The 26551-nt window shown below is 44.5% G+C and overlaps 1 protein-coding gene across 9 annotated transcripts in view; it reads right to left on the bottom strand.

Annotated features, from left to right (window-relative positions):
- The window catches only part of ADGRL1 (adhesion G protein-coupled receptor L1), a 63497-nt gene that overhangs the window by 25338 nt on the left and 11608 nt on the right, over positions 1 to 26551 (bottom strand). For 6 of the 9 annotated variants that reach the window (XM_072602101.1, XM_072602109.1, XM_072602096.1 and 3 more), the window contains exons 2-3: positions 9950 to 10091; positions 7187 to 7400 (exon numbers count right to left, since the gene is read on the bottom strand). In XM_072602101.1, the coding sequence (XP_072458202.1) occupies positions 7187 to 7400; positions 9950 to 10058 (323 nt within the window). In that variant the 5' untranslated portion in view covers positions 10059 to 10091. Of the gene's footprint in view, positions 1 to 7186; positions 7401 to 9949; positions 10092 to 10197; positions 10930 to 11037; positions 11225 to 12434; positions 18036 to 26551 lie in introns of those variants that run through there. The other 3 variants (XM_072602100.1, XM_072602102.1, XM_072602099.1) reach the window with 3 other exon arrangements.

The raw sequence follows: 26551 nt of genomic DNA, 5'->3' as shown, positions 1-26551 counted from the left end.
TGTGTGAAAGGAGACTAAACTGTTTATACTCTTTACCTAGAGGTCTCATATTGGGCAAACAACCCATTGAGATCCAGGACCCCCTAGAAGGGAAAAGAAGAGAATGGAATGGGCATTTATATAGCACCTACTATGTGCCAATCACTGTACTAAGCTCCTTTTACAAATATTATCTCACTTGATCCTTATAACAACCCTTTGAGGGAGGTGCTATTATTATCCTCATTTTCTAGTTGAGGAAACTGAGTGAACAGAGGTGAAGTGACTTGCCCAAGGCCACACAGCTACTGATGAGTGTCTGTGGCCAGATTTTTGAACTCAGGTCTTCCTGGCCCAGTACTACAACCACTGCATCACCAGTCCTCTCCCTTTACAGGAGACATAGTAGCCCTTGTTGGAATGAATGATTGAGTAAAAGCATTTATTAAGCATTTACTGTGTGTAAAGCATCACCACAGCAAAAATCAGGAAACAAAGTGGATACATAATTGGGATTTGCCTGAAAAAAGCCACCATACGTGGATGGCATTATGAGAAAGAATAACTGTGATGGAGAGAATTCAGAAAAGCATGGCAAGACTTGCATGAACTGATGCAGAGTGAAGTAATCAGAATCAGGAGAATAGTACAAGACTGAATGAAATACTGAAAAGGAGAAGAATGGTCAAGTGATTGTAACTGTCATGACCAATGTTGGTACCAAGAAAAGATGAAAGGTGGCATCACCTTCCTTTCAGTAGAGAGGTGGGAGACTACAGAGATGAGATGCTGCTTATGCTGTCAGATGTGATCACTGTGTCAGTTGGTTTTGCTTTGATGCTTTTCTTTTCTACACAGCTTTCCTGGGGAGGACATACTGGTGATACAGTGGAGCAAAACAAAAGGTGCTGATAAGACTTTTATTTTAACACCTGATGGAAAGCAAAATGGGAAAAATTTGTAGGAGAGGTCCAAGGGACAGATTCTAACCTGAAAGATTCTAACTGGCAGCAAGGATGCATCAGGAAGGTCTTACATTGGGGCAGCTAGGTGGCACAGTGGATAGAGCATGGGCCCTGGAATCAGGAGGATTCAAGCCTCAGATACTTATTAGCTGTATGACCCTGGGCAAGTCACTTAACCCTGATTGCCTCTTTAAAGAACAAAAAAAGGAAGGTCTCACATATGAGTCAGTATCTGAGTTGGGCCTTGAAAAGGAAAGGTTTCAAGAGAAAGGAGATAGGGAGAGTCCACTGCTATGCAAATTCACAGAGGTAGGAGGTAAGCATAAGGTTAGGGAATAGCTGGATGTCTGCACCCATCAGAACAAAGATGAAATAAAGGGGATGGCAGGTAATGAGAAATAAGACTGGAAAGATAGTTGGGAGCTAGACAAAAGGGTCTGCAAGTTTCTTATGGACAGGACTGTGCTGGTAAATATTTAACAATCATCTCTCTGAAAGAAAATGTATATAGGACACATTCTTAAGTTTAATCTGCGTTAGTCACACTTTCTTAAGTCTAGACAATCATTGAAACAATAAATCAAGGTCTGATTTGTAGCATTTGCTGATTTTTGAGATATTTGAGACTCACATTGACAACTGAATTCTCCAGTTTGAGCTGGCTCCAGTACCCCCTGCTTGTGAGTCAGATATGGAGAAGTGATTTGTACACAAAGTTATCAGAGAGTAATGTCAATCAGACTATGGAACCCAATCTCATAGTGCAACGGGGCTGCATCAGGAGGGAATGAGCTCTCTATCACTGCGGGGGAGATAGGGGGTAGGGGGTAAGGTCTTTTAATGGAAACGTGACTATTTTCTGAGATGTTTTAGTGGGGCTTCTGTCTTGATTGCTCAAGCATTTCCCAGACAATTTTGCTGGGTCTTCATCCTAACTATGGATATCCCCCAAGATTTGATCCTGAGTCCTTTTCTCTCTGTTTGCCCTCTAGCTGAGGGACCTCATAAGCTCCCATAGGTTTAATTATCATCTCTATGAGAATGACTCCCAGATCTACATATCCAGCTCTAGTCTCTCTCCTGAGCTCCAGTCCCAAATCACCAACTGCTTATTAAGACATTTTGAATTGAATGTCCTATAGGCATGACAAACTCAAGAGTTTCGGAGCAGAACTTACTTTTCTTTCCCTCCAAATCCCACTTGAACTAAGACATTTGATCAAGTGAGATAATATTTGTAGTACCTGGCACATAGTAGGTACTTAATAGATGCTTATTCTCTTCCCCCATTCCATTCTCATTCTGCACTTCCCTTTTTCTGCCATTCTTCCAGGTACTCTGGTTCATATGACATTTTTAACTCTTCTTTCTCTCAGCAGCTAGATAGTGGATAGAGTGCTAGGCCTAGAGTTGGGAAGACTTGAGTTCAGATCTGGCCACAGGTGCTCATTAGCTGTGTGATCTTGGGCAAATCACTTAACCTCTGTTTGCTGAGGAGGCAGGTAGGTGGCTCAGTGGATAGATTGCTTCAAGTGGAGTCAGGAAGACCTGAGTTCAAATGTGGCCCTAGACCAGGGGTGGAGAACCTTCAGCCTTTGGGCCACATGTGGCCTCTAGGTCCTCAAGTGTGGTCCTTTGACTGAATCCAAACTTCATAGAACAAATTTCAAATCAAAGGACCATACTTGAGGACCTAGAGGGCCACATATGACCCCAGGTTCCCCACCCCTGCCCTAGATAATTGTGTGACCCTGAGCAAGTCACTAATCTTGTTTGCCTGGGTGTCTCCATCTCTAAAATGAGCTGGAGAAGGAAATGGCAAAACACTCCAGTATCTTTGCCAAGAAAACCCAAAATGGGGTCATAAAGAGTAGGACAGGACTGAACACATTTCATCCTATATGTAGCCTATTCATATACATTTGTTTGAGTGCTCTTTCTCTCATTATATTCCTTGAGGGAAAGGACTGTCTTTTGCCTTTCATTGTATTCTCAGCACTTAGCTCAGTCTCTGACACATAGTAGATGCTTAATAAATGCTTACTGACTGATTTCTCCTAGACTACTACAGTAGCTTTCCACATAGCTTCCTTACCTCAAGACCCTCCCTACTCAAATCCACCCTCCACTCAGCCACCAAAGTGGTTTTTCTAAAGTAGGTCTGACCATGTTACTCTCCTGTTCAAGAAGCTTGCGTGGCTCCCTACTACTTCTAGGACCAACTGTAAACTCTTCTGTTTGATACTTGCACTTAAGACCTTCACAATCATGTTCCAGCCTTATTCTTCTTACATCATACACTCTAGCCAAAAGGGATTTCTTACTGTTCCTGGCAAACAGCAAACTCTCTGCTATCTCTGTGCCAGTGCAGTGGCTAGACCCATGTCTGACATGCGCTGCTCTCCTCACTGCCACTGTTTAGAGTCCCTCATCTTCCTTGAGACCCAGTGCAAGCACCACCTTCTACATCAAATCTTTTCCAATCCCCTCAGCAGCCTTGGCTCCCAATTGCTTTGTATCTATTTTGTGCGTAGACATGTATTTTACTTTGGTTTTTGTATCCTCAATGCTTAGTACAGTGCCAGACACATAGTAGGTAGTTTATAAATATCTGTTGATCAATCTATTGGTTTGGTTGGGCTAGACGATCTTTGAGGGTCCCTAAGGAGGTGAGATCTTTAATTCTTTGCTTCAGTAGGAGTCAGTCAGCCAGTCAATCCATCCCTCAGAAAGCCCTAAGCCCTACTATGTGCCAGCTAATCCTGAGAATACAGAAGGAGGCAAAAAATGGTGCCTACCCTAGGTGGCAAGGTGGTTAGAGCACCTGGGCCTGGAGTCAGGAAGTACTCCTCCTCCTGAGTTCAAATCTGGATGTTTACTAGCTGGGTGACCCTGGCCAAATCATTTAACCCTGCTTGCCTCAGTTTTTTCATCTATAAAATGAGCTGGAGAAGGAAATCGTAAACCATTCCAGTATCTTTGCTCTGTTCAGTCAACCCATTTGGGGTTTTCTTAGGGTCATGAAGAGTTGGACAGGGCTGAAACAACTGAACAAGAGCTACTATTACAATGTAGTAGTCAGTATGCAAACAAATCTATACAAACAAGGAACAGACAGGATAAATAGAAAATAATCAACAGAGGTAGGGTCATAACGTTAGGAGCGATTGGGAAAGGCTCCCCGAGATGGTGGGATTTTAGTTGAGACTTGAAGGAAGTCAGGAAAGCCACTGGGTAGAGATAAGTGGGGAGAGTGTTCAAAAGAGAGAAAGGGGAAAAAAAGAGAGAGAAAGAACAATCAAGGCTCCTTCACTGAAAGGTTTCTTAGGAGAAGAGGGAACTAAGGCAAGTGAGTAAGATTGGGTGAGCTAAAAAGAGGGCAAGGCATGCCTGGCAAGGGAATTCAGTAGGCAAAGGTGCTGAGGAGGGAGACGGTCTTGGCATGTGTTTTGAGAAAGTTCAGCAATGTGAGGAGCCTGGCTGGAAAATTAGGTGCACATGTAGAGTGAGTGGGATTAACATTGTGGAGGGTCTTGAATGCCAGGCAGAGTTTAGATTAGATTCAATTCAATTCAGATCAATTTAATTCAACACTTACTAAGGGCGTACTCCATGTAAGACACTGTGTTATGCTCTGGGGATGCAAAGATACAAGGTTTTCTCCACTTTCCTCACCTCCAAGGAACTTACATCCAAAAAGCAATATAAAGTATACACAGAAATATAAATATGAAGTATACAGAGTATCTATAAAGTTATGCAATGTAATTTCAAGGGAAGGAGAAGGAAGGAGGAGGAGGGGAGAAAGAGAGAGACAGAGACAGAGACAGAGAGAGACAGAGAGAGGAATAGAGGGGAAAGGAAGGAAGAGAAGGAGAGAGAAGACAGAGGGAAAGAGAGAAAGAGGAGAGGAGAGAGAAGGGGAGAGAGGAAGGGGGAGAGACACAGAGAGAGACTTGGGAGGGGGGAGAGAGAAAAGGGGAAAGAGACACAGACAGAGATAGAGATAGAGAGAGAGGAAAGAGAGGGAGAGGAAGAGGAAGAGGGAGAGAGACAGAGAGAGGAGAGGGGAGGGGAGGGGAGGAGAGAGAGAGAAGGAAGTACAGATACAGAGGCAGTGTCAGGGACAGAGACAGAGACAGAGACAGAGAGAAGTAATGGTGGGGGAAGAGCAGGGTTGGGACTTAATCACAAAAGCCTCAGGGGACACCAGACTTCTGCTTTCAAGGAAACCAGGGCTATTTTAAAAAGTGGAAGTGAGGAAGGTTGGCCTTTCAAATATGGGGGAGAGCCAGTGTGAAAAGAGAGGTCGAATGTCTCACACGGGGAACTCCTAGCAACTCAGTCTGCCTAGAATGATAAGCGAATTAAGGGAAATAATATAAAATGAAACTGGAAAGATGGGTGGTTTGTTGATTTTGGAGAGCTTTAGATGCCAGCTTGATAATTTTTTAATGTGATCCTTGAGGCAATGGGGAGTCATTGAAGCTTCATGAGCATAGGAGTGCTACAGTCAGACATGATTTTGGAATATTGATCCAATCACTGGAAGTAAGGAGATCAATTAGGAGGGTATCGCAATAGCCTAGGTGAGATGTAAGGAGGGCCTGGAGAAGGCTAGAAGTTATGTTAGCAGAGAAAAAGAGGAAGGAAGAGAGAGCTGCTGCAGTGGCAGAATTGATCATAGTTGTCATTGAATTAGATATGGAAGGGTGAGAGAGAGGGCAGAGTCAAGGATGAGTCCAAGGCTGAAAATCTGGGTAACTAGGAGGATGGTGGCACCCTTAGCAAAACTAGGGAGGTGTGGAGTAGAAATAGAATGGGTTCTGTTTAGGGCATGAATATGAGATACCCACACCCATGTCGATTTGTGCAGTAGCCAATTGGTCGTGCAAGACTGGCATTTGGGATAAAGCTCGGGGCTGGATATATAGATTTGTGAGTCATTTGCACCGAGATGCTAATTAACACCCTGGGGGCTGATGAGATCACTGAGAGTACCAAGAGGGAGGCCTGGGGGTACAGGTGTACCCTGTGATATTCCCACAATGCATTGGCCACTTCCGAACGGGGATGAGGTGTGGTCAAAATGCTAGCTTTGGAACATCAGCACCTAATGCATCGTATGCATTACAACAGGGTTTATGAATGAAGGAAAGAAGGAAGATTAGCCCAGTAGGATTTGGAAGGCTAGATTTTACTGGGGAGGCTCCAGCATCTGAAGGAAATTCTGGAACTTAAGTGCACTCTTCACTGGACCTCTGAAGTACTAGTCTCCTAAAAAGTCTTTTCAGCTTCACTCTCTGACTCTGTAGCATGTGTTCTGCCTCACCACTGGAATAATCTTCTTTATGAATAGATCTGGAAATATCACTCCTCAGCTCAAAAATCTTCAATGACTTTCTATTGCCTCCCCGATAAAGTTAGACTTCTGCCCATCAGTCAATGCTCTCCACAATTTGACCCACTTTACCCTCTCCAGCTTCGCCTCCCTGCACTCTACGCTCTTACCAAGCTGGACTGTTCTCTATCATCTGAATGCTCCTCTGTGCTTTTAATTCTGTTGTTTCCCACTCATGAAGTGGCATTCCTCCTCCATCCTCATTCAGCCTATTAACTTTCTGCCCATTCTGTAAAGTCTAGCTCTAATATCACCTCCTTTAGCAAGCCTTTCCCAGTAAAAACAACACAAAATAAAAAAGAAACAAAAAACCACAAAACCTTCCCTCTCATGCAACTTCATCTTACTGTTCAGTCTTTTTTTAACTGTGTCAGACTCTTTGTGACCCCTTTGGGGTTTTCTTAGCAGAGATACTGGAGTGGGCTTGTCATTTTCTTCTTCAGCTCATTTTACAGATGAAGAAAGTGAGGTAAACAGAGTTAAGTGACTTCCTCAGGATCACACAGCGAGGAAGTGTCTAGAGCCACATTTGAACTCAGATCTTCCTTACTCCAGACTTGGTGCTCTATCCACTGAGCCACCTAGTGGCCAATGTATTTCCATAGCAAGTTGTTTTTCATCTCCTTAATGTACTCATAATTAGCAATATTTGTGTCTTCTCCGTTACTAGACTGAAGGTTCTGTGGTGACAGGGACCACAGTATGTCCCCCAGTGGCAAGCATAGTACTTTGGACACTGTGAACACTTTACTTTCTTTGTGGTTGTTGAATGAATAAATGAATGAGTTTTGAATGAATGCCTTTCCCCCACCCCACCCCCAAATCCCAGTGGGGTCCTCACCTCTGGGACATGATCTTGAAGGCATCGGGCAGGTAGCATTGCACATTCTCCATCTGGAAGGGGTCAGCATCACAAATCTTGTCATCTGTGCGCCCATAGTTGGCATTCTCCACCATGATGACATCGCTTCCTGGGCATCGGAGTTCAATGGGGTAACCCTCACATGCCAGCTCCCGGCGCATCAGGCCAAATGGGAGTCCAGCTCGGCTCAGGCCTGCCAGTGTTGGGGCAGAGGAAGAGAAATACTTAGATCCAGGGGGTCCTTCCCTCCCCTATTACCAACCTATAGGGCAGGAGCTTCTTTAGACAAAGCCTGCTCCCCCTCCCAGAGCTTCCCTTCACAGAAATAAGGAGCTTGGGCCTCTTTCCATCTAGATCTGACTGCGTTACAAGGGGCTGGGACTGATGGTGGTGGAGAGAAGATAATCATAGGCTTTTCATTCACTCCAGAAAGGTCATCTAGGTCAACCCTCTCATTTTACAGATTAGGAATCTGAGGCCCATCAAAATTAGGTGACTTTCCCAAGATCACACAGGTCATAAATTGCAGACTGAAATCCAGGTCCTCTGACCTCAAATCTTATGTCCTTTCTGTAAGGCAGGAGGGGGACAATCAAAGCCCAAGAGTGAGGAATTCCCAGCTCTGGCACTTTCTTAGTTGTGTGACTCTGAGCATATCAGATTTATTTTCATATGTGTGTGAATATATACACATACATACATACATAACTATATATATATATATATATATACACACACACACACACATCTATCTATATCTATCTGTCTCACTCAGTACTTGATAGTCACCATTCTGAGGATGTCACCAGGGTGTTGGGAGACGGATGAGGTAATGAATGGAAAGTTGCTTTGAAAAGCATTGAGCACCAGGTTGATATGAGATGTCATTCCTAGTGTTTGGAAGAACTAGAATGTCAAGGAAGAAATTTTATAAGTCATTGATTTTACAGATCAGGAAACTGAGCCCAGGGGAAGGGACTTGAGCGAAGTTTGTTTCTGCAGGCCCAGCATCTAGGACGACCAATTGGATGGGAGGGCCTAGGCTGATTCAGCAGCATGTGGAATTCAGGTGAGACAGAAAAAGCAGCGAGGAGATCAAAAGGAGGTGGGGGTGTCACAAAATCACAGAATGTTAGAGTTGGCAAGGACCTTAGACTTCCATCTGGTCCAACCCCCTCGTTTTACAGAGGAGGAAGCTAAGGCCCAAAGAGAAGTGATTTGCATGTAGTCACGCTGGCACATGGCAAAGCAGGGACTCGCACCCAAGACTTTTGACTCCAGATCCAGTGCTTTGTACTCCCCTGGAGCTGCAGAACCTGGTTCAAGGAGCTTACTTATTAAATACAGAAGCAGGAAGATGAAGGATGGGAAACTGATAGGATTCTTCTAAGGGAGCAGGGATGGAAGGGAAGGAGAGAGGAGGGGGTCAGGCTAGGGATGGATGGATAGATGTGTGTGTGTATGTGTGTATGTCTCTGTGTGTGTGCGTGTGTGTGTGTGCATGTGTGTATGTGTGTATGTGTGTGTGTGTGTACCAACAAGCCAGAGGCAGTAGGATAGGGTCCAAGGGAGATATGGCTCAAGGTACACCCAGTCAATCACTGAGAGTCTTCTGCCTGGTGGCAGTCATACTAAATCTTATCTCCTATCCTTATGCCTCTCCTCTCTCCTGCAGACCAGGTGGCCCTATCTTAAATACCTCGGAGTTCCACAGTAAGTTGCAATGAGGAAAGAAAAGGGCAGGGCTCCAAGAGGCTGTGTGCTCAGCTCCAGACATGGGGGGCAAAAAGGGAAGGATGTTCTGGGGCTAGGCTGGCAGAGGATTTTTTAATCTGCTTCACTTGGTACCATCTGCTTCCTCATCTAATTTTAGTACCAGCTCGGCCTGGGGAGGAGTCGGGGAGGGCTCAGCTGGGCCAGGAAGGGGGGGCAGGCTGGGACTGCTAGGCAGTGGACCTTGATGGCCTGGGGTGGTTGGGGATCTTGACAGAATGGAGTTCTCATGGCACTGGACCATGAGGTGGCACTAAGAATAGTCAAGAGGACAAGGGGATAGTGTGAGGAATGTCCTAGCATGAGGGATGGAGCTAGGGACGTTGGAAAAGAAGCTCTGAAGAGGGGTTGATGCCAGGCTAGATTGTGTGTGGGGAGACCTTGGGGAAAAGACAAATGTAGTCAAGGAGTGTAGAAGATTTGGGGGAGTTAGAATGTGGGAAATGGGCCAAAGGTGGAAATGGGAGGGTTCCTGCTCCCCATCTCATGCCCTGGCCTCTGACCCCTGCTGATCACTGCCTTTGGGAGAGTAATTGGATAATTGGGGTGGGTGGGCAGGCACGGGGTACTAATTGCTATGTACTTGGGATCCTGGGGCCGGTGCCGGCCGAGCTGGGTAATTAGTTGTTTTTAAATAAACGTCAGCGGGCACGCTTTAATTAAGCCTTCTTCCCAGTGAGAGCTGCTGATATGTAATCACAGAGAGAGGAAGAGCAAGACGGAACTGGGGAGACCCAAGGGCCAGGGTGTGGTGTGGTGGGCACCAGAGGGCATGAGAGATTCCTGCCTTGGTAGAAGGACCAGATTCAGAGCCAGCACTCGGCCCTCAGTGGGACAGGCAGAAAAGATCAGCTGCTGGCCAGAAGGTTTGCCCTCTTCTGCATCCTCTCCTCCATGGTTTGGACATTAGGGAAGTGGGATCCTCCGGCCACTCCCTTTGCAGCAACCCTCCCCAGACCCATTCCCTACCTTGTGTGGCTGAGGTAACCAGGACAGCAGTGACACAGAGACTCCAGAGGGCAGGGGCCAGGCGGGCCATGGCTGAGAACAGGTGGGCACAGGGGGCCTCGCCCCGCATCACCAGGTGAACAGGTTGACACAGACAGACAGCCTAGGAGAAGGGAAGGGGACAAAATGAGGAGGAAAGATTCCCTGTAGCTACCCAGCCAGGGTGCCTGGGTGGGGAAGAGTGAGAGATAGTGCAGAAATACACTCACCATGGGCACAATCAGACAGGGAAACACACACACACACACACACACACATACACATACACATACACACATACCACCACTACCACCACCACCACCATCACAGACACTCAGGCACCCAAGCACACACCTACAAGCCTAGATACAGTAAAAAACAGACACCTAGGCACAGACACACAGATACAGGCAGGGGCACACAGATACAGTGAGAGATGGTACATTGATTCAACACAGGTACAGTCAGACAGGGATGTACACATGCACACACATATGCACATGCACACAAGATTATCACCTGGCCATAGGCACAGTCATACACATACACCTGGGCACATAGGCAGAGACATACCCAGAAACCAATATGGGTGCATACACAGACATATACGCAGAAACGGATACACAGAAATAGGCCCAGGCACAATCACAAAGGTGCATTCACAGGTGCATTTAGATAGATGCAAAGAAACAGGCACACACAGGCATAGACATACAGCCCAGAGCACAATCATATACGTGAACACAGACAGACACAGAGACGGTCACACACACACATCCCAGCACAGAGATACAGTGAATCATACAAAGAGCATAGACGTAGACACACAGAGGCAGAGTCACAGAGACAAAGACACACAGAAAGGGACATTGGCACAATCAACTCCTCATTCTCTCTCTCTCCCTCCTTCCCCCTCTTCTTCTCTCTCTCTCTCTCTCTCTCTCTCTCTCTCTCTCTCTCTCTCTCTCTCTCTCTCACACACACACACACACACACACACACACACAATCTTAACTCCTTCCAAGGGTTCCTACCCTTCCTGACACCCTCTTTCCATGGCCTCCACCTACTTTCCCCTTCTCCTTTTTTAGGCTGATGGACTTGTTCCTGGCCTTGCAGCTTTGCCCACATCCATGATCTCTTAACTGCACAGAATACTTGGCAATGCTTCCGGTTCCACCCCTTGGAATCTTTCCTTCTCATCCCCACCCGTGAGCTGGGTCATGCCAGCCAGGCTCAGCACCTTTTTAGAACCAGCTGTATCAAGAGAGGAGGGAGACATGCCTTCTGGTTACAAAGTCCAGGATCTGACTCCCTCTAACATATATCCACAGAGGTGGCACACACACCAGAAGAACCAGGCACACATTCATCTCAGTGTCCTCAAGTAAGAGAAGCCCAGAATTCTACCCACCAGCTCAAGTCCCTGAACTGGAGCTCTCTGGGGATTTCTCCCCTAGTGCGGCAGCAACACACAGGGACATTGGGCTGGCTGCCCACACTGACATCAGAGCTTCAGCTCATGGCTTGACTTCAGGTTTTAATGTCTGGGTAACCCATCTTCTCACTTCTACCCCAGTATCGCTGGGAAGCCTGGTACTTTTTCCCCCAGTTAATACAGGGAGGGGCAGAATCATAGAACTGCAGAATTGGAGAGGACATCAGAGGCCATTTGGCCTAATCTATATCTCAACAAGAATGCCCTCCACAAGTAACTGACAAGTGGTTGTCTAATCTCTGCCATTAGACCTGAAAAGATCCAACTGTTGCACAACTCTTGCATCACACAACTATAATGGTTAGGAAGCAAGTAGTAGTAAGTAAGTAAGAAGTAAGGGGCAGCTGGGTGATGCAGTGGATAGAGTGCTGGATCTGAAGTCAGTAAGACCAGACTCAAACATTTCTAAGTTGTATGTCTTTCTCAGCCTTAGTTTTCACATCTGTAAAATGGGGATGATAATAGCACCTACCTTCCAGAGTTATTGTGAGGATCAAATGAAATAATATATAATATAGGTATATCTATAAAATGTTTTGCAAACCTTAAATGATAGCTATTATTAAATGCTTGTTGATAGACCCAGTTGGGAGGTAGGCTCCCCAGTCCCCGGGAAGAAGTTCACTCTTTCCCTCTTCCACCCAACTTCTTTCTCACCAACTCTCTCTGTAGTTGATCCTCCCTGCATCTCCTGCTGCCCTGACTTCCCCTTTCTGCCATCTCCATTTTGGTCAAACAAGCCTGCTAGCTTGTCCTTGCCCAAGACATCCATTATGCTTCCATCGTGTGGCCTGCAATGCCATCCCTTCTCACCTCTGCCTCCCAGAATCCCGAGCTCTCTTTACAGGCCATCTTAGGTGCCACAAGCCCCTTCCTGCCCTTCCCTCCCCTCCCCCACCCCAAGTTATTTATTTTTCTCCCTCTTAGAATTGTTTTCTGGTCTTTTGTACATATGTCGTATTCACTTACTTCTGTGCATGTTGTATCCCCCTATAAAAAGCCAACACTTTGAGGGCAGGGTTCAGTCCAGCTTTGTATACTCAGCTCCTAGCACACGGTCCTGTTCGCTGCATCAGTCCCCCTCCACACTCCTCTACTTACTTAGACTCTTCCCCCAGCAAGAAAAGGATGACCTGTGGGAGGGGACCCAGGTATCTTAGCCTCAGTTAAGACGGAGAACTGAATTCCAGAGCGAGGGGGCATAAGGCTCTGAGTACTTGGTCTCTTCAAGCCCCAGGCAGGAGCCCCCAGCCCCCTTGCTTCCTGCTCCCTAGCTCCCGTGGCTAATTAGAACCCGGCTTGCTGGCAGAGCAGTGGCGCCACGGATGTGGGACCAGGGACGCCCAAGTCCCCTCTTTCCCCTTTGGTGGACCCCCCTGGGGCAGCCAGGAGCCTAGCTGTCGGGAACAGGGCACTTGTCTTTCCAGGGCCTCTGGGAGGAAACCATGGATGTGGGAACAGAGCGAAGAGTGACTGGCTTGGGGTTCCCCCAATTCTCTTGTTCTGTGGGGTGGGAAGCACTTCTAGGCTCAGGTTGCAGTTGGGGCTAGCCATAAAACCTGTCTGTGAAAATACAGGAGGAAGATAAAGGCAGGATGGGTGGGGGAAGGAAAGTGGAGCTGCCACCTGTGTGGGCCGGGTGGAACCTGGACTCCTAGGGTCCCTACTCCTCCCAAAAGGAGCTAAATCAGGGGCTGGGAAGGGGGAACTAAGATCGGCCTAATCTTTTCAGAATGTCCCTTTTGTTTTATCAACCTCCTCTCTCCACAATCCAATGCAGAAGTTTTTCTGTGCCCCCTCCCCACTTTCCCACAAGGGTATATCATAGCTTCATGGGACATAGGGCAGATGGGATTTTAGACATTGAGAGGATCGCAGATCTGGAGTGGGAAGGACCCCAGAGGCCATCTAATCTAGCTCTCTCATTTTACAGATGAGAAAATAGTCCCAGGAAGGCTGTGAGTAAATGTTAACTGTCCTTACTATTATTATCACTGTTCTCTAACAAGGAGCAACAGAACATTTCCAAACCTGGTCTCCCAAATTCTGTGCACTTTCCCCTCCACCATGCAGCTCAAACTCTGAAGTCTGACACTCTAGGCCCTGCTGAGTTCCTGCAGACTACAGTCCCAGAATCCTGGAATTTCTGAACGAGGATGAACCTCAGAGATCACCTAACACAACCAGAACAGAAATCTTAGCTAGACAGGAGCCCTTCACTGTTCTCTCCCTCTGCCCCCATCCTGCCCCAAATCATGGGCATTCCCACCTCTATTTTGATCCACATTGTACCGCAAATTCAGAATGTTCTGGGGCCAGGTAAGTGGCTGGATAGAGCATTGGGTTCAGGGAGACCCAAGTTCAAATCTGGCTTCAGACACTAACTATCTGTGTGTCCCCGGGGAAGTAACTTCAAGTTAAGCCTCAGTTATCTCAACTGTAAAATGAGGATAATAATTGTACTTAGCTAATGTTGTTGTGAGGACCAAGAGAAATAATATTTGTAAAAAGCACTTAGCATAATGCCTGGCACATAGGCTATAAAAATGAGAATGTGATTCCCTTCTTTCTTTCCGTTACCCCTACCTCACTCAGGAAGCCTTCCCTGATCAACTCAGTCTGAAGTGACCTTGGGCCTCCCTTGAGCCCCAAACAGTCTGAACCCAGACAACCCAATTTATCAAGACAGACAGCATCATGTCTTGTCTAATGAAACACACGCAAAACTTCTCCAGGACACAGACAGGACCTTCTCTTGGTACAACGGAAAGTGACCAGGTCTAGTCCTGGTTCTGCTACAAATGAGCTGGATGTGAAACCTGGTACAGATTGCTTTTTCCCTCTCTAGACCTGAGTTTCTATCAACAAAGAACAAAATGGTTGGACCAGATAGATCAAAGGTTCTTAACCTGGTGTCTGTGAACTTAAAAAAATATTATTTTGATACCTATGATTTCAATATAATTGGGTTCCTTTGTAATCCTGTAGATTTCATTTTAAAACATTCATCTGAGAAAGGTCCCTAGGCCTCACCAGACTGACTGCCAAAGGGGTCCATGTCCACACAGTGAGGTGAAGGGAGTCTCTAAGGGCTTCTGGCTCTGGCATTTGGTATTCTACAACAGCACCTGCCATTTACACAGTTTCTTAATGTTTACAAAGCGCTTTGCATATATTAACTCATCTGATCTTCCCCCTACCCTACCTCCTATGAGACAAAGACTACTGGCATCATTATCTTTACTTTGCCCTTAGAAACTGAGACTCAGAGACCTTAAGTGACTTGCCCAAGGTCACACAGTCAGTATCAGTGACAGAATTTAAACCAGGTCTCTCCTGATACTATTACTCTTTCTATTCTATGCTGCTGTTTCTGTGCTAATAGAATGATGAGGTCAGGGCTAGAAGACCTCATCTAGTTCAACCTGTACCTGCGTGGTAATGCATGCTACCAGATCCTCTGATAAAAAAGGTTACCTAGCCTTGGATGAGAGATTTCTGGTAAGAGGCTGCCTGTTCAATTTTTAATAGTTCTCATTTGAGCCAATAGGTGGCACAGTGGATAGAGTGCCAGGCCTGGAATCAGGAATGCTCATCTATATTCCTGAGTTCAAATGTGTCCTCAGACATTTCCTAGCTGGGTGACCCTAGGCAAATCACTTAACCCTGTTTGTCTCAGTTTTCTCATCTGTAAAATGAGCTGGAGAAGGAAATGGCAAACCACTACAGTAACTTTGCCAAGAAAACCTGTCACCCAGAGTCAGAAACGACTGGAAAACAACTTTGCGGGGAGTGGAGGGAGCCTTTTCCTTTCATAAGCAGAAATTTGTGGCTTCCCTCCTTTTGCTTCCCTGTCTGCCCTCTAGGCCAGGCACAACAAGTCTAAGTCTACTTCCCCAAGTCAATCCTTCAAGTACTTGGAGACAGTCATGATCTCCCCACTAAGGTTTCTCTTTCCCAGGCTAAATATTTCCAGTTCTTTCAATGTATCTCATATGACATGATTTTGAAGACCCTTCCCCATCCTGGCTGTTCTCTGCTGGACACTCTCCAGATTCTCAATGTGCTTTCCTAAAATGTATGTGCTCAGAAATCAGTAATACCCTCTAGATGTGGTTTGACCAGGGCAGAGTACAGGGGGACTATCACCTCCTTATTTTTTAAAAAATGTATTTTGTTTAAAATTTTTTTTTCAATGAATGAAAATACATCTTTACTCCTTCCTCTTCCTCCACCCCTCCCCCATACTTACCTCTCCCTACCTTGAAATTATGCCTCTCTGGATGCAGGCCAAGAGTGAATTCATTTTTTGGCACCATATAGTACTGTTGATTCCTAGTGATGTTGCCAATCTTTAAGAGCCGAGGATCTTTTTCAGATGTTCTCCTATCTAAGTCATGGTTCTTTCTTCTTAAGGTGGCACCACAGTGCACAGAGTGCTGGGTCTGGAGTCAGGAAGATCTAAATTCAAATTCAGCCTCAGACACTTACTAGCTGTGTGACCCTGAGCAAGTCACTTAACCTCCATCTGTCTCATTTTACCATCTGTAAAATGGAGATAATAATAGCTCCATTGTTGTGTTGATGATCTAGTGACATAATATTTGTAAAGTGCTTTGCAAACTTTAAAACACCATTTAAATACTAGCTGCTATTACTATTCTAATATATGAAAAATTGTTTTGTTTTTTGTTTTTGTTTTGTCTGTCTTGTGACCCAGGCTTTATATTTCCCCCTATTGCACTTTGTCTCATTCAGTTCTGTAGCCTCCTTTGGCCTGTTAAGTAAAGTTCAAACTCCCTTGTGTGTCAGTCAAGGTCCTCCACAGTCTGGCACCTTGTCAGCTTTCTATTGGTCAATTTCTCATTTAAAACCTTCCTCCACATAGTCAGCATTTAAAGTTTGCAAAGCACTTACAAATATGATCTCATTGACCCTCAAAACATCCCTGGGAGGCAGGTGCTATTATGATCTCCATTTTCCAAAAGAGGAAACTGAAACAGACAAAAGTTAAATCACTTGCATAGAGTCACATAGTTAGTAAGTGAATTCAGGTCTTCCTGACTCCACATCCAGCCAGAACTCTTTCCATTACCACCTAGTTGCCTCTACTCTCACATCCTTAATTCTATGCCAAACTAAACTATTCTCTGTCCCATATCGCACCTTTTATTCACTTGCTTCCAGGTCTTTGTTCCCTGTGACTAGAATGACTCCCCTCAGTCTTTTTCCTGGTTGAATTTCTGTTGTTCAGTCATGTCTGACTCTTCGTGACCTCAGTAGGGTTTTCTTGGCAGAGACACTGGAATGGCTTATTTCCTTTTCCAGTTCATTTGACAGATGAGGAAACTGAGGCAAACAGGGATGAATGACTTGCCCAGGGTCACACAGCTAGGAAGTGTTTGAGGGTGGATCTGAACTCAGGTCTTCCTGACTCCAAGCCTGGTGCTCTATCCACTGTGCTACCTAGCAGTCCTATGGTTGGATTCTTACTTATCCTTGAAAGCCCAATTCAAATACCACCTCTAGAAGAGTCTCTTTAGCAACTAACCAACAAGCATTTATTAAGCTCCTACAGTGTATCAGGCACTCTGCTAGGTGCTGGGGATTCATAGACAAAACTGATACCTTCGGGTAAGTTCTTAATGATGTTGATAATTACAATAAAGATGGTGATAACGATAATAGCGTTTATACAGTGCCTTAATGTTTGCCAAGCACTTTGTAAATATCTCATTTTATCTTCACAGTGACCTTGGGAGGCAAGTACTATTATTATCCCCATTTTGTAGATAAGCAAACAGAGGTTAAGGGAATTGCTCAGGCTCATGCAGTTTGGCTGTGTCTGAGGCTGGATTTGAACTCTGGTCTTTCTTACTAGGCTCAAAGCTCTATCTTCTGTGTCATCTAGCTGCCGCAATTGAGAATAGCATTCACACAAAGAAACATGCAAAGTACTTGGGAGAGGCCAGCTAAGGAGAAATAGGCCTCCTGTATGGTGTGAACTGAGCTTTGAAGATAACCAGGTATATCCCAAAGAGATCATAAAAAAAGGGGAAAGGACCTATGTGTACAAAAATATTTATAGTAGCTTTTTTTGGTGATAGCCAAGAACTGGAAATTGAGGGGATGCCAATCAACTGGAGAATGACTGAACAAGTTGTGGTATGTGAATGTAATGGAATATTGTTTTATAAGAAATGATGAGCAGGTGGATTTCAGAAAAGCCTGGAAAGAGTTATATGAATTGATGCTGAGTGAAATGAGCAGAACCTGAACATTGTACATAGCCATAGCAACATTATATGAAGACCAACTTTGATAGACTTAGCTCTTCTCAGCAATACAATGATCCAAAACAATCCCAAAAGACTCATGATGGAAAATGCTCTCCACATCCAGAGAAAGAACTACGGAGTCTGAACGCAGATTGAAGCAGACTGTTTTCACTTTTTTTGGTTTTTTCTTTCTCGTGGTTTTCCCCTTTTGCTCTGATTCTTCTTTCACAATATGTGAAAATATGTTTAATATGATTGTATCAGATTGCATGCTGTCTTGGGGAGTGGGGAAAATATAGAACTCAAAATCTTATAAAAGTGAATGTTGAAAACTAAAAATTTAAATAAATAAATTTAATAAAAATTTTTTTTTAAAAAGAAGATGGCCAGGGATAGTAAGAGGCTGAGATGAGGAAGGAGAGTATTCCTGGCATGGGGTATAGCTTGGACAAAGGCAGAGAGGTGGGAGATAGATTGTCATGTGTGAGAAACAGCAAAGTCTGATTGATTTATTTCAAGAGGGTATAAAGAGGAATAATGTATAATAAACCTGGAAAAGGAGGATTAGAGCCAAGCTGCACTTGACCTTTGTCCTCAGATCTCATCTGGCCTTTCGGTTTACCTCCTCTATAAGAACTCACTATGTCCAGTTGTGTATTATAGTGATCTAAGTGCCTGTGAGCTCCATGAGAGGATGAAACCTTCTCTTAAAAGAATTTTTCTCTAAAAAAATGTTCTGTTGAATGAGGATGCATGCAGGGGACAGCTGGGGAAGAAAGATGTAGCTCAATTTTGGGAGAAGGTAATAAGGAAGGACCAGCCAGTCACTCCAGTATCCCTATTGGGAAATGGTCTCCTTGCTTCAGGGGATAAGGAGGCAAGGTGACATAATAACAAATAGTCCTGGACTTGGAGTCAGGCCATTGGTGGTGGATTTTAGATCCCAACTCTGACTCTTTCTGGTTCTGTGACCTTGATTATGTCACAGCCTCTCTAGGGCTCAATTTGTTTATCTGTAGAGTGGTGATAATAACATATGCCCTATGTTAAACTGCACTTTCCCTTTTGACCCAACAATACCATCACTTGGTCTATATACCAAAGGGATCAAAGAAAGAGAAAAAGGACCTACATGTACAACAATATTCACAACAGTTTTCTCTGTGGTGATAAAGAACTAGAAATTAAGGGGTTGCCCATCAACTTGGGAATGGCTGAACAAATTGTAACATGTGAATATGATACAATGTTATTGTGCTGTAAGGAATGATGAAGTAGATGGTTTCAGAGAAACCTGGGAAGACTTGCACAAATTGATGCAGAGTGAGGTAAGCAGAACCAGAACATGTATAGAATGTATAAATACGTTGCATCGTATAAATATAGTACAACAGTATTGTAAAGATAAACAGCTTTGAAAGATTTAAGAACTCTAATCAAGGTACTGACCAACCATGATTCCAGAGGGCTGATGATGAAGCCTGCCACTCAACTCTTGACAGGTGACAGACTCAGGGTGCAGATTGAGACAATTTTTTTTAGACAATGCTAGAATTTATTTTGCTTGATTATGCATATTTATTATAAGCATCTTTCCTTTTTTTTTTATTTTAGTGGAGGAGGAAGGGAGAAGGGAGAGAAGGTGGCTTTTCAATTAATTGAAGAAAAATAAAATTAAGCTAAAAGATAAATGTGTCCTATCTTCCTTATAAGCCTGTTGTGAGAAAATCACTTTGTTAATTCTGAAGGACTATTGAAATGGAGACTGTTATAGTTAAGATGCCCAGAACAAGTCAGCCTCAGCAGCCATCCCAGGGCAGAATGGGCTGTCCCTTTAGGCGGAGAGCTCACTGCCCAGGAGGACTGCAAGCAGAGGTAGCCAGAAGACCACTTGTTGGGGGATATCGTTGGGCTAATTCTTGCCTAGGTATGTTGGACTAGATGGCCTTGGAGGTTCAACAAACTTGGCTTCTTCCAGTCTACAGGGCCAGAAAACTAGTGGCCTTGATTGGACAGAAACAGTGCAGGGCACAATACTGGGCACGAGGCCAGGGCCCTGCTACTCTGTGGAATAGAGGCTGTTGGCAGCACCTGGCATGGTGCCCACCAGGGACGAGGAAGCTCTGTGTTTTTCTCTTTCTTTGGTACTGGCTGCTCCTCTGCCCCCACCCCAGGGAGTCTCAGCCAGTGCACCTGGTACCCAGGGCAGAGGCTGGATGGTGGGGGGCAGAGCCACTGGGCTTTGGTAAGCATGGTCCTGAGAAGGGTGGGGTATATGGGGGATGCCTGGGTTCTGGCAATGAGATTGGCGTTAGAGACAAAGGAACCATAGAATTCTAGGGCTCAGAGAGAGCTCGGAGAGAAACTAGACTGATCTGTACGTAGCAGTCTCCTAGCCAGGGATCATACAGCCCTTACTTAACATCATGGGGAAGTCACTACCTCTGGAGGCAGCTGGGCCAGGTCTGATCATAAAGAATGTATTTGTTTAACATCAGGATGAAATTTGATTCCCTGTAATTTTCTCTTATGTTTCCTAGATCTGCCTTTGGGCTAACATCCCTCAATTTTCCTTGTACCATGTGTATTTCTATATATGTTATAATGTGTCTGCCAACCCCTGCCCCCATTACCCCTACGTCCAAGAGAATGCAGGATATTAGTTCCTGGAGACAAGGAATTTTTGTTTTGTTTTGATTTTGTCTTTGCATCTGTCACCAGGGCCTAGCACATAGTAGGCACTTTAATGCTTCTGGAATTGCATAGAAATAAAATAACTTGAGCTTCCCTTCTATACCCTAGGATCCCTTCAAGTACTTTAGAAATGCCTTCCTATGTCTTTTTGTCTCCAGGCTAAACATTTCCAATTCCTTCAAATGATCATTGCATGGTCTGGTATCTAGTCCCCTCATTGGCCTGGTTGCTCTCCTCTGGAGGCCATTTTGGTCTGTCAATGTAGATCTCAAAATGCAGTACCCAGAACTAAACATGGTAGACTAGATGGGACCTGACTAGGATCAAGAACAATGGGTCTATTGTTTCTTTTGCTGGGTAAGTGGTGGGTGCAGTGGAAAGAGCTTGGGACTTGAGTTCAAATACAGCCTTAGACACTTACTAATTGTGTGACCCTGGGCAAGTCACTGGACTGCATCAGTTTCCCCATCTGTAAAATGGGAATAAGAATAGTACCTACCTCCCCAGGTTGTTGTAAGGATAAAATAGAATAACATTTATAAAGAGCTTAGCTTAGTCCCTCAAGAATAGTAGGTGCCTAATAAGTCCATGTTTCCTTCCTTGGCTGTGAACTCTATGTCTATCTTAATGTACTCTTTCTTTCACTTGAAATTTTTTTTTCCATCATACCTCTCCCAACAAGTATTGTTACAGTTGATTTTTTGAGCCCAAGGATATAGGATGTTGTTACACATGGATGTCTATCAAATTTTATTTCACTAGTTCCTGTTCAAATCTTTTTGGGATTCCAAAGGAAGGGGAACAGATAATATTACGAAAGAGCTCCATCACTTAAGCAGCTGGAGGTCAGGGGTTGGGGTGTGCTGGGAGAGACACACAGTTTAGAAAATACCTAATATTTGCCTTCCTAGAATTGACAGGTGAGTAGGGGTACAAGATGCAAAGATAACTATAATTCACCACTAGATATGATAAATACATTTAGACACATGCAAACAAAGTACTGAGAATGGTGTCAGGGGTAAGTTTATGAGGGGTGCCTCAGGGAAAGCTTCCCAAATGGCACTGCTTTGGGCTGAGTGATAAGGTTGAAGTCAGAAGGCCAAGACTGGTTTTGGAGAGCAATTTTGCAACTATGCCCAAAGGGCAACCAAACTGTGCACACCCTTTGATCCAGTAATACTAGGTCTGCATCCCAAAGAGATCATTAAAAAATGGAAAAGGACCCATATGTACAAAAATATTTATAGCAGATCTTTTTTTGTGATGGCAAAGAATTAGAAATTAAGGGGATGCCTATCAACTGGGAAATGGCTAAACAAGTTGTGCTTTGTGAATGTGATGGAATTCTATTGTGCTATAAGCACAAGAAGATTTCAGAAAAACCTGGAAAGACTTACATGAACTGATGCTGAGTGAAGTGAACAGAACCAGGAGAACATTGCACACAGCAACAGCAACATCATAGGATGACCAACTTTGATAGACTTAACTCTTCTCAGCAATACAATGATCCAAGACAATCCCAAAATATTCATGATGGAAAATGCTCTCCACATCCAGAGAAAGAACTATGGAGTCTGAACGCAGATTGAAGCAGACTGTTTTCACTTTTTTTTTGTTTTTTCTTTCTCATGGTTTTTCCCTTCTGATTCTTCCTTCACAACATGCCTAATGTGGAAATAGGTTTAATATGATCATGTATGTATAGCCTATATCAGATTACTTGCTATCTTAGAGAGGAGGAAGGAAAGGGAAGGGGAAAAATTTGAAACTCAAAATTTTACAAAAAAAGAATGTTGAAAACTATCTTTACATGTAATTAGAAAAAAATTACTATTAAGAAATAAAAAAGAAGACTAGGATTGGTATCCTGGCCTTGCTCTTTGGTATCTGCAGGGCATTGGGCTAGACTTTCAATTGCTTTGGGTCTTAGTTTCTTTGTTTGTAAAATGGGAACAGGGAGGGGTGGGCTAGTTGGTCTCAAAGGTCCCTTCCAATTCTAAATCCTAGAGATTCCTAAAATGTGGTAGAGGAGAGTTAGAATAAGATGGACTTCCAGGGGCCCTTAGGATGCCAAAAGAAGTGAGTGGTTTTCTCTGTCTTGTCTCCTAGGCAGGGATGCTGTTAATTTCTGAAAGGATGCTCTCTCACCCTGGTCCAGCAGCAGGAGTGACACCTCCTTAGCTCTGGACCCCATGCCTATCTTAAAGCATTCTAGAATCACATTAGCTCTTTTGGCTCCCACATGGAGCTTGTGTAGTCAATGACATCCCATCCCTGGTTTGTTTCCAACAACACCTTTCCCAATTTGTACTGTCTCAGTTAGTTTTTTGAACTCAGTTATGTAGGACTTGACATTTATTCTCATCCAACTTTATCTGAGTAGTTTCTGTCCCAATCTTTCTTTTGGACTCCAAAGGACAATGCTACCAATTAAGTGTCTTCCTGGGGAAGATACAACTTAGGTTAAGTTCCAGTCTTCATGGAGCTGATAGGGTGCAAGTGGGTACAGGGGGCACATTTTGAGTACAAATCACCATGTGCTGGCCTTTTCTAATTCCCTCCTCTCTTTTGGAGGTAATGGGGGTTAAGTGACTTACCCAAGGTCACACAGCTAGTAATTGTCTAAAGCTAGATTTGACTCCAGGGCCTGAATTCTAAATCCACTGTACTACCTAGCTGCCCCTGGCCTTTCCCAATATCCATGCATGGGAGCAGAAAAAGAAAGATGAAGTATGGGCTGAGGGGTTTCCCCAACTTGGATCCCTCTATGTCTGGGTACCTCTGCTTCTATATCCTATGAAAGAGTTCACCAGGCTGGAGGCATCAGCGGGGAGAAGCTGCCATTTAAGAGGTCAGAGGACCAGAGAGTGATTGGGGTGGTGAGTGGGTAGGAGCCAAGGAGGTTTAACCAGACCATATGGTGAGTAAAAAGAGTCAGAAGGCCTGCATGTGAATTCCTGGCTTGGCTATTTACTGACTGTGTGTGTTCCATCTCAGGGCTTCATCTGTAAAATGGGAGAGTCGGACTATCTAGCTCTGACAGTTTGTGATTCTGCCATAGGAAAGTTGGTCATTCCTGTGGGGTTTACTGAACACATCCCTGGCCCAGGCTCTGTCTTCAACAGAGGTGGGTAGGGCCCAGCAGAGAAGGGGGAGGGAGGGTGACAGGAGGTGAACAGACTGCTTCAGCATCCCCCCCACCTCACTTAACCAGCTTCAGAAGCCTGTTACCATAGCAACTCTCTTGGCTTCACAAGCCTTCAAGTGCTGCGGGGGAGAATGGGGCTGGGTGCCTACGCAGACTCCCCCCCCAACCTCTTGCCTTCTGAGGCTCCTCCCTGACTGTAATCTTGCTCCATGATCATCCACCTCAGCTTAGCCTCTCAGTCCAAGCCCCCTCAGATCCCGGACCCCTGCCCCAATTTGTCTGTCCTTTTCTTTCTATTTCTCCTTCATCTCCAGCAGTCTCACTTCTCATCCAGGGTTTCTGAGGAAGCCTCCAGTGAATTCCAGCCCCCAGCTAATCTCTTCCAGGCAACTCACATTTATAGAGCTCTTTAGTATTCCATTTAGTATTGTAATAAAATTACTAATATTATTGTATTCCCCCCACTACACATATTAGTATTATATGCTTTATAGTTTTAGCTCATCTGCTATTTCCTACCCATATCCCCCATTTTAGGCCCAGAGAGGTTTGCCCAAAGTCACATATCTAGGAGGCTGGCAGAGCCAGGGTTTGGACCAAGGCCTATCTCCAGGTGCCTTGTTCTTTATCTCACATGCTTCCTCTCATGGAATCACAGAATCTTGGAGCTGGATGAGACCCTGGAGGCCTAAGTCCTTCCAGTACCTGAAGAAGGCTTCCCTTTATAGCCTACCCAACAAGTGGGCATCCAGTCTCTTGTCCAATCAACAAACATTTATTAAGCATTTATGCTACTATAGTGGGTCATGGATGCAAAAATCAAATGAACTATTCCCTGACCTCAGGGATCTTACAAAAGTATATAAAAAAGGGAAGAGGGAAAGGGGCAGGTAGAGAGGGAAGAATCAGGAAAGACCCAAGAGGTAGCACCAATACTGTGCAGTGAAGGAAGCTAGGAAGCCCAAAACATGGAGGTGAGGAGGATGTACATTTCAGACATGGGGGAACCACTTAGGCAAGGCAAAACAGCAGGAGATGGGTGAAATGCTAGGTATTCAGAAGCCTCTAGTGTAGGCTGATTTAACCAGAATAGAGATGTCATGGTCCTCTTTGAGAACAAAGAACAAACAGCAGCAGCACCTAGAATGGAGAGTATATTAAGGGAGGAATATGGAATGATTGGAAAGGTAGGTGGGAGTCAGATCATGGAGAGTTTTAAATACTAAGCTGAGGAGTCTGTTGATCCTAGAGGCAATAGGGAGTCATTGAAAATTCTAGAGTGGGGTGACATGGAATTATATGTGTTTTAGGAATATCAATTTGGCAGCTGCACAGAGAACAGATTGAACGGGGAGAGACTAGAGACAAGGGAACCAATTAGAAGGCTATTGAAATAGAACAGTCATGGAGTGATTAGTGGCTAGAATAGTGCAGAAGCTTTGTGAATAGGGAGAAAGGGACTCATGGGAGAGATGTCCCAGAGGTAGGATCAACAAGCTTTGGTAATCAAATGGATATAAGGAGAGGAAAAAGAGAAGGAAGAATTGAGAATATTTCCAAGGTTGTGAACCAGAGTGACTGGAAGGATGGTGGGGTCCCCTCAACAGAACCAGGGAAATTTTAGAGAAAGGATGGATATTTGGGGGAAACAATGAGTTCCATTTTGAACAAGGTGAGTATGAGTTGCCTGTGGGACATCTGGTTGGAGCTGTCCAATGTTCTGTTAGAAATTCTGGAGTAGAGATTGAGAGAAAGATTAGGGCTGGGTATATAAATATGGAAGTTGTCTACACAGAGAAGATAATTAAGCCTGTGGGCATTTTTTTTAGGTTACCAAATAAGAGAGTGTAGAGGGAGAAGAGGACCCAGTCAGTCAGTCAATAGATATTTACGAAAGGACTCTTATGTGCCAGGCACTAAGCTAGGGATGCAGGTAGGACAAAAGACAGTCTCAGCCCTCAGAGAGATCACACTCAAGGGCAGCCCCCACCCATTTCACTTTGGGATAACTCATTTTCAAGACATTTTCCCTTACGTCCAGTCTAAACTTGTCCATGCAACAATCACTTATTAATCTTAATTCTGCCAAATTTGGTGGCCAAGAAGTCAAGTCGAATCCTTTTCCAAATGATAACTCTTCACATTTTTGAAGGTAGTTATGACATCTCTGGGTCTTCCCCAGGCTAAACATGCCTACTTCTTCCAATTACTCCTCCTTATAAAGCATAATGTCTAGGGCCATTCACCATTCTGGTTTTCAGTGTCAAGGACACTTGCTTGAATTTAAAACCATAGTATACATGCCTCACTAGCCTGGAACCTTTCTCAAAAAACCCCAGGATGGCCCAGTCCTCAGGAAGGATCTTTCTTTTCCCTTAGACTGAACTCACTCTGACTCAGGATTTATCACCTTTTCTCCTAAACTCCTGTCAGATTAATATCTACTGGCTCTGTGTCCTTGAGCAAGTCACTTAACTGCTCCATCTCTACTTCATCTGCAAAGCTTAGACTGAAAGTGCTTAACCTGTCTGTGAACTTGTTTTTTTAAAAAAAATTAATGACTATTTGAAAATAATTGTTTTCCTTTGTAATCAACATATTTTATTTTATGCATTTAAAAACACTTCTCTGAGAAGGGGTCCATAGCTTTACCAGGCTGTTTAAGAGGACTAGAATTTAAAACAGGAGGGAGCTGAGCTGTGCTGGGAAGGGAGTAAAGGATTTTAAAAGGTGGAGATCACAAGAGAACATATTCTAAACATGGGGGACCATTCATGCACAGGGAGCGCTGATGCAAACCCCTAGGCTAGATGGTCTCTGAGGTCCCTCCCAACTCTAAATCTGTTATTCTAAGACCCTAAGTCTCTTCTCTCTGGGTTCAGTTTCCAAATCTATAAAATGACTGATTGGGTTAGAATGGATGATGGCTATGATCCTTTCTAGCTCTAACTCTAGGTCTA

This window comes from Notamacropus eugenii, chromosome 4 (assembly GCF_028372415.1).
Source record: "Notamacropus eugenii isolate mMacEug1 chromosome 4, mMacEug1.pri_v2, whole genome shotgun sequence".
Classification (NCBI taxonomy): Eukaryota; Metazoa; Chordata; class Mammalia; order Diprotodontia; family Macropodidae; genus Notamacropus; species Notamacropus eugenii.
Note: the sequence above shows the minus strand (reverse complement) of the source record. Positions and strands in the feature narration are given on the sequence as shown.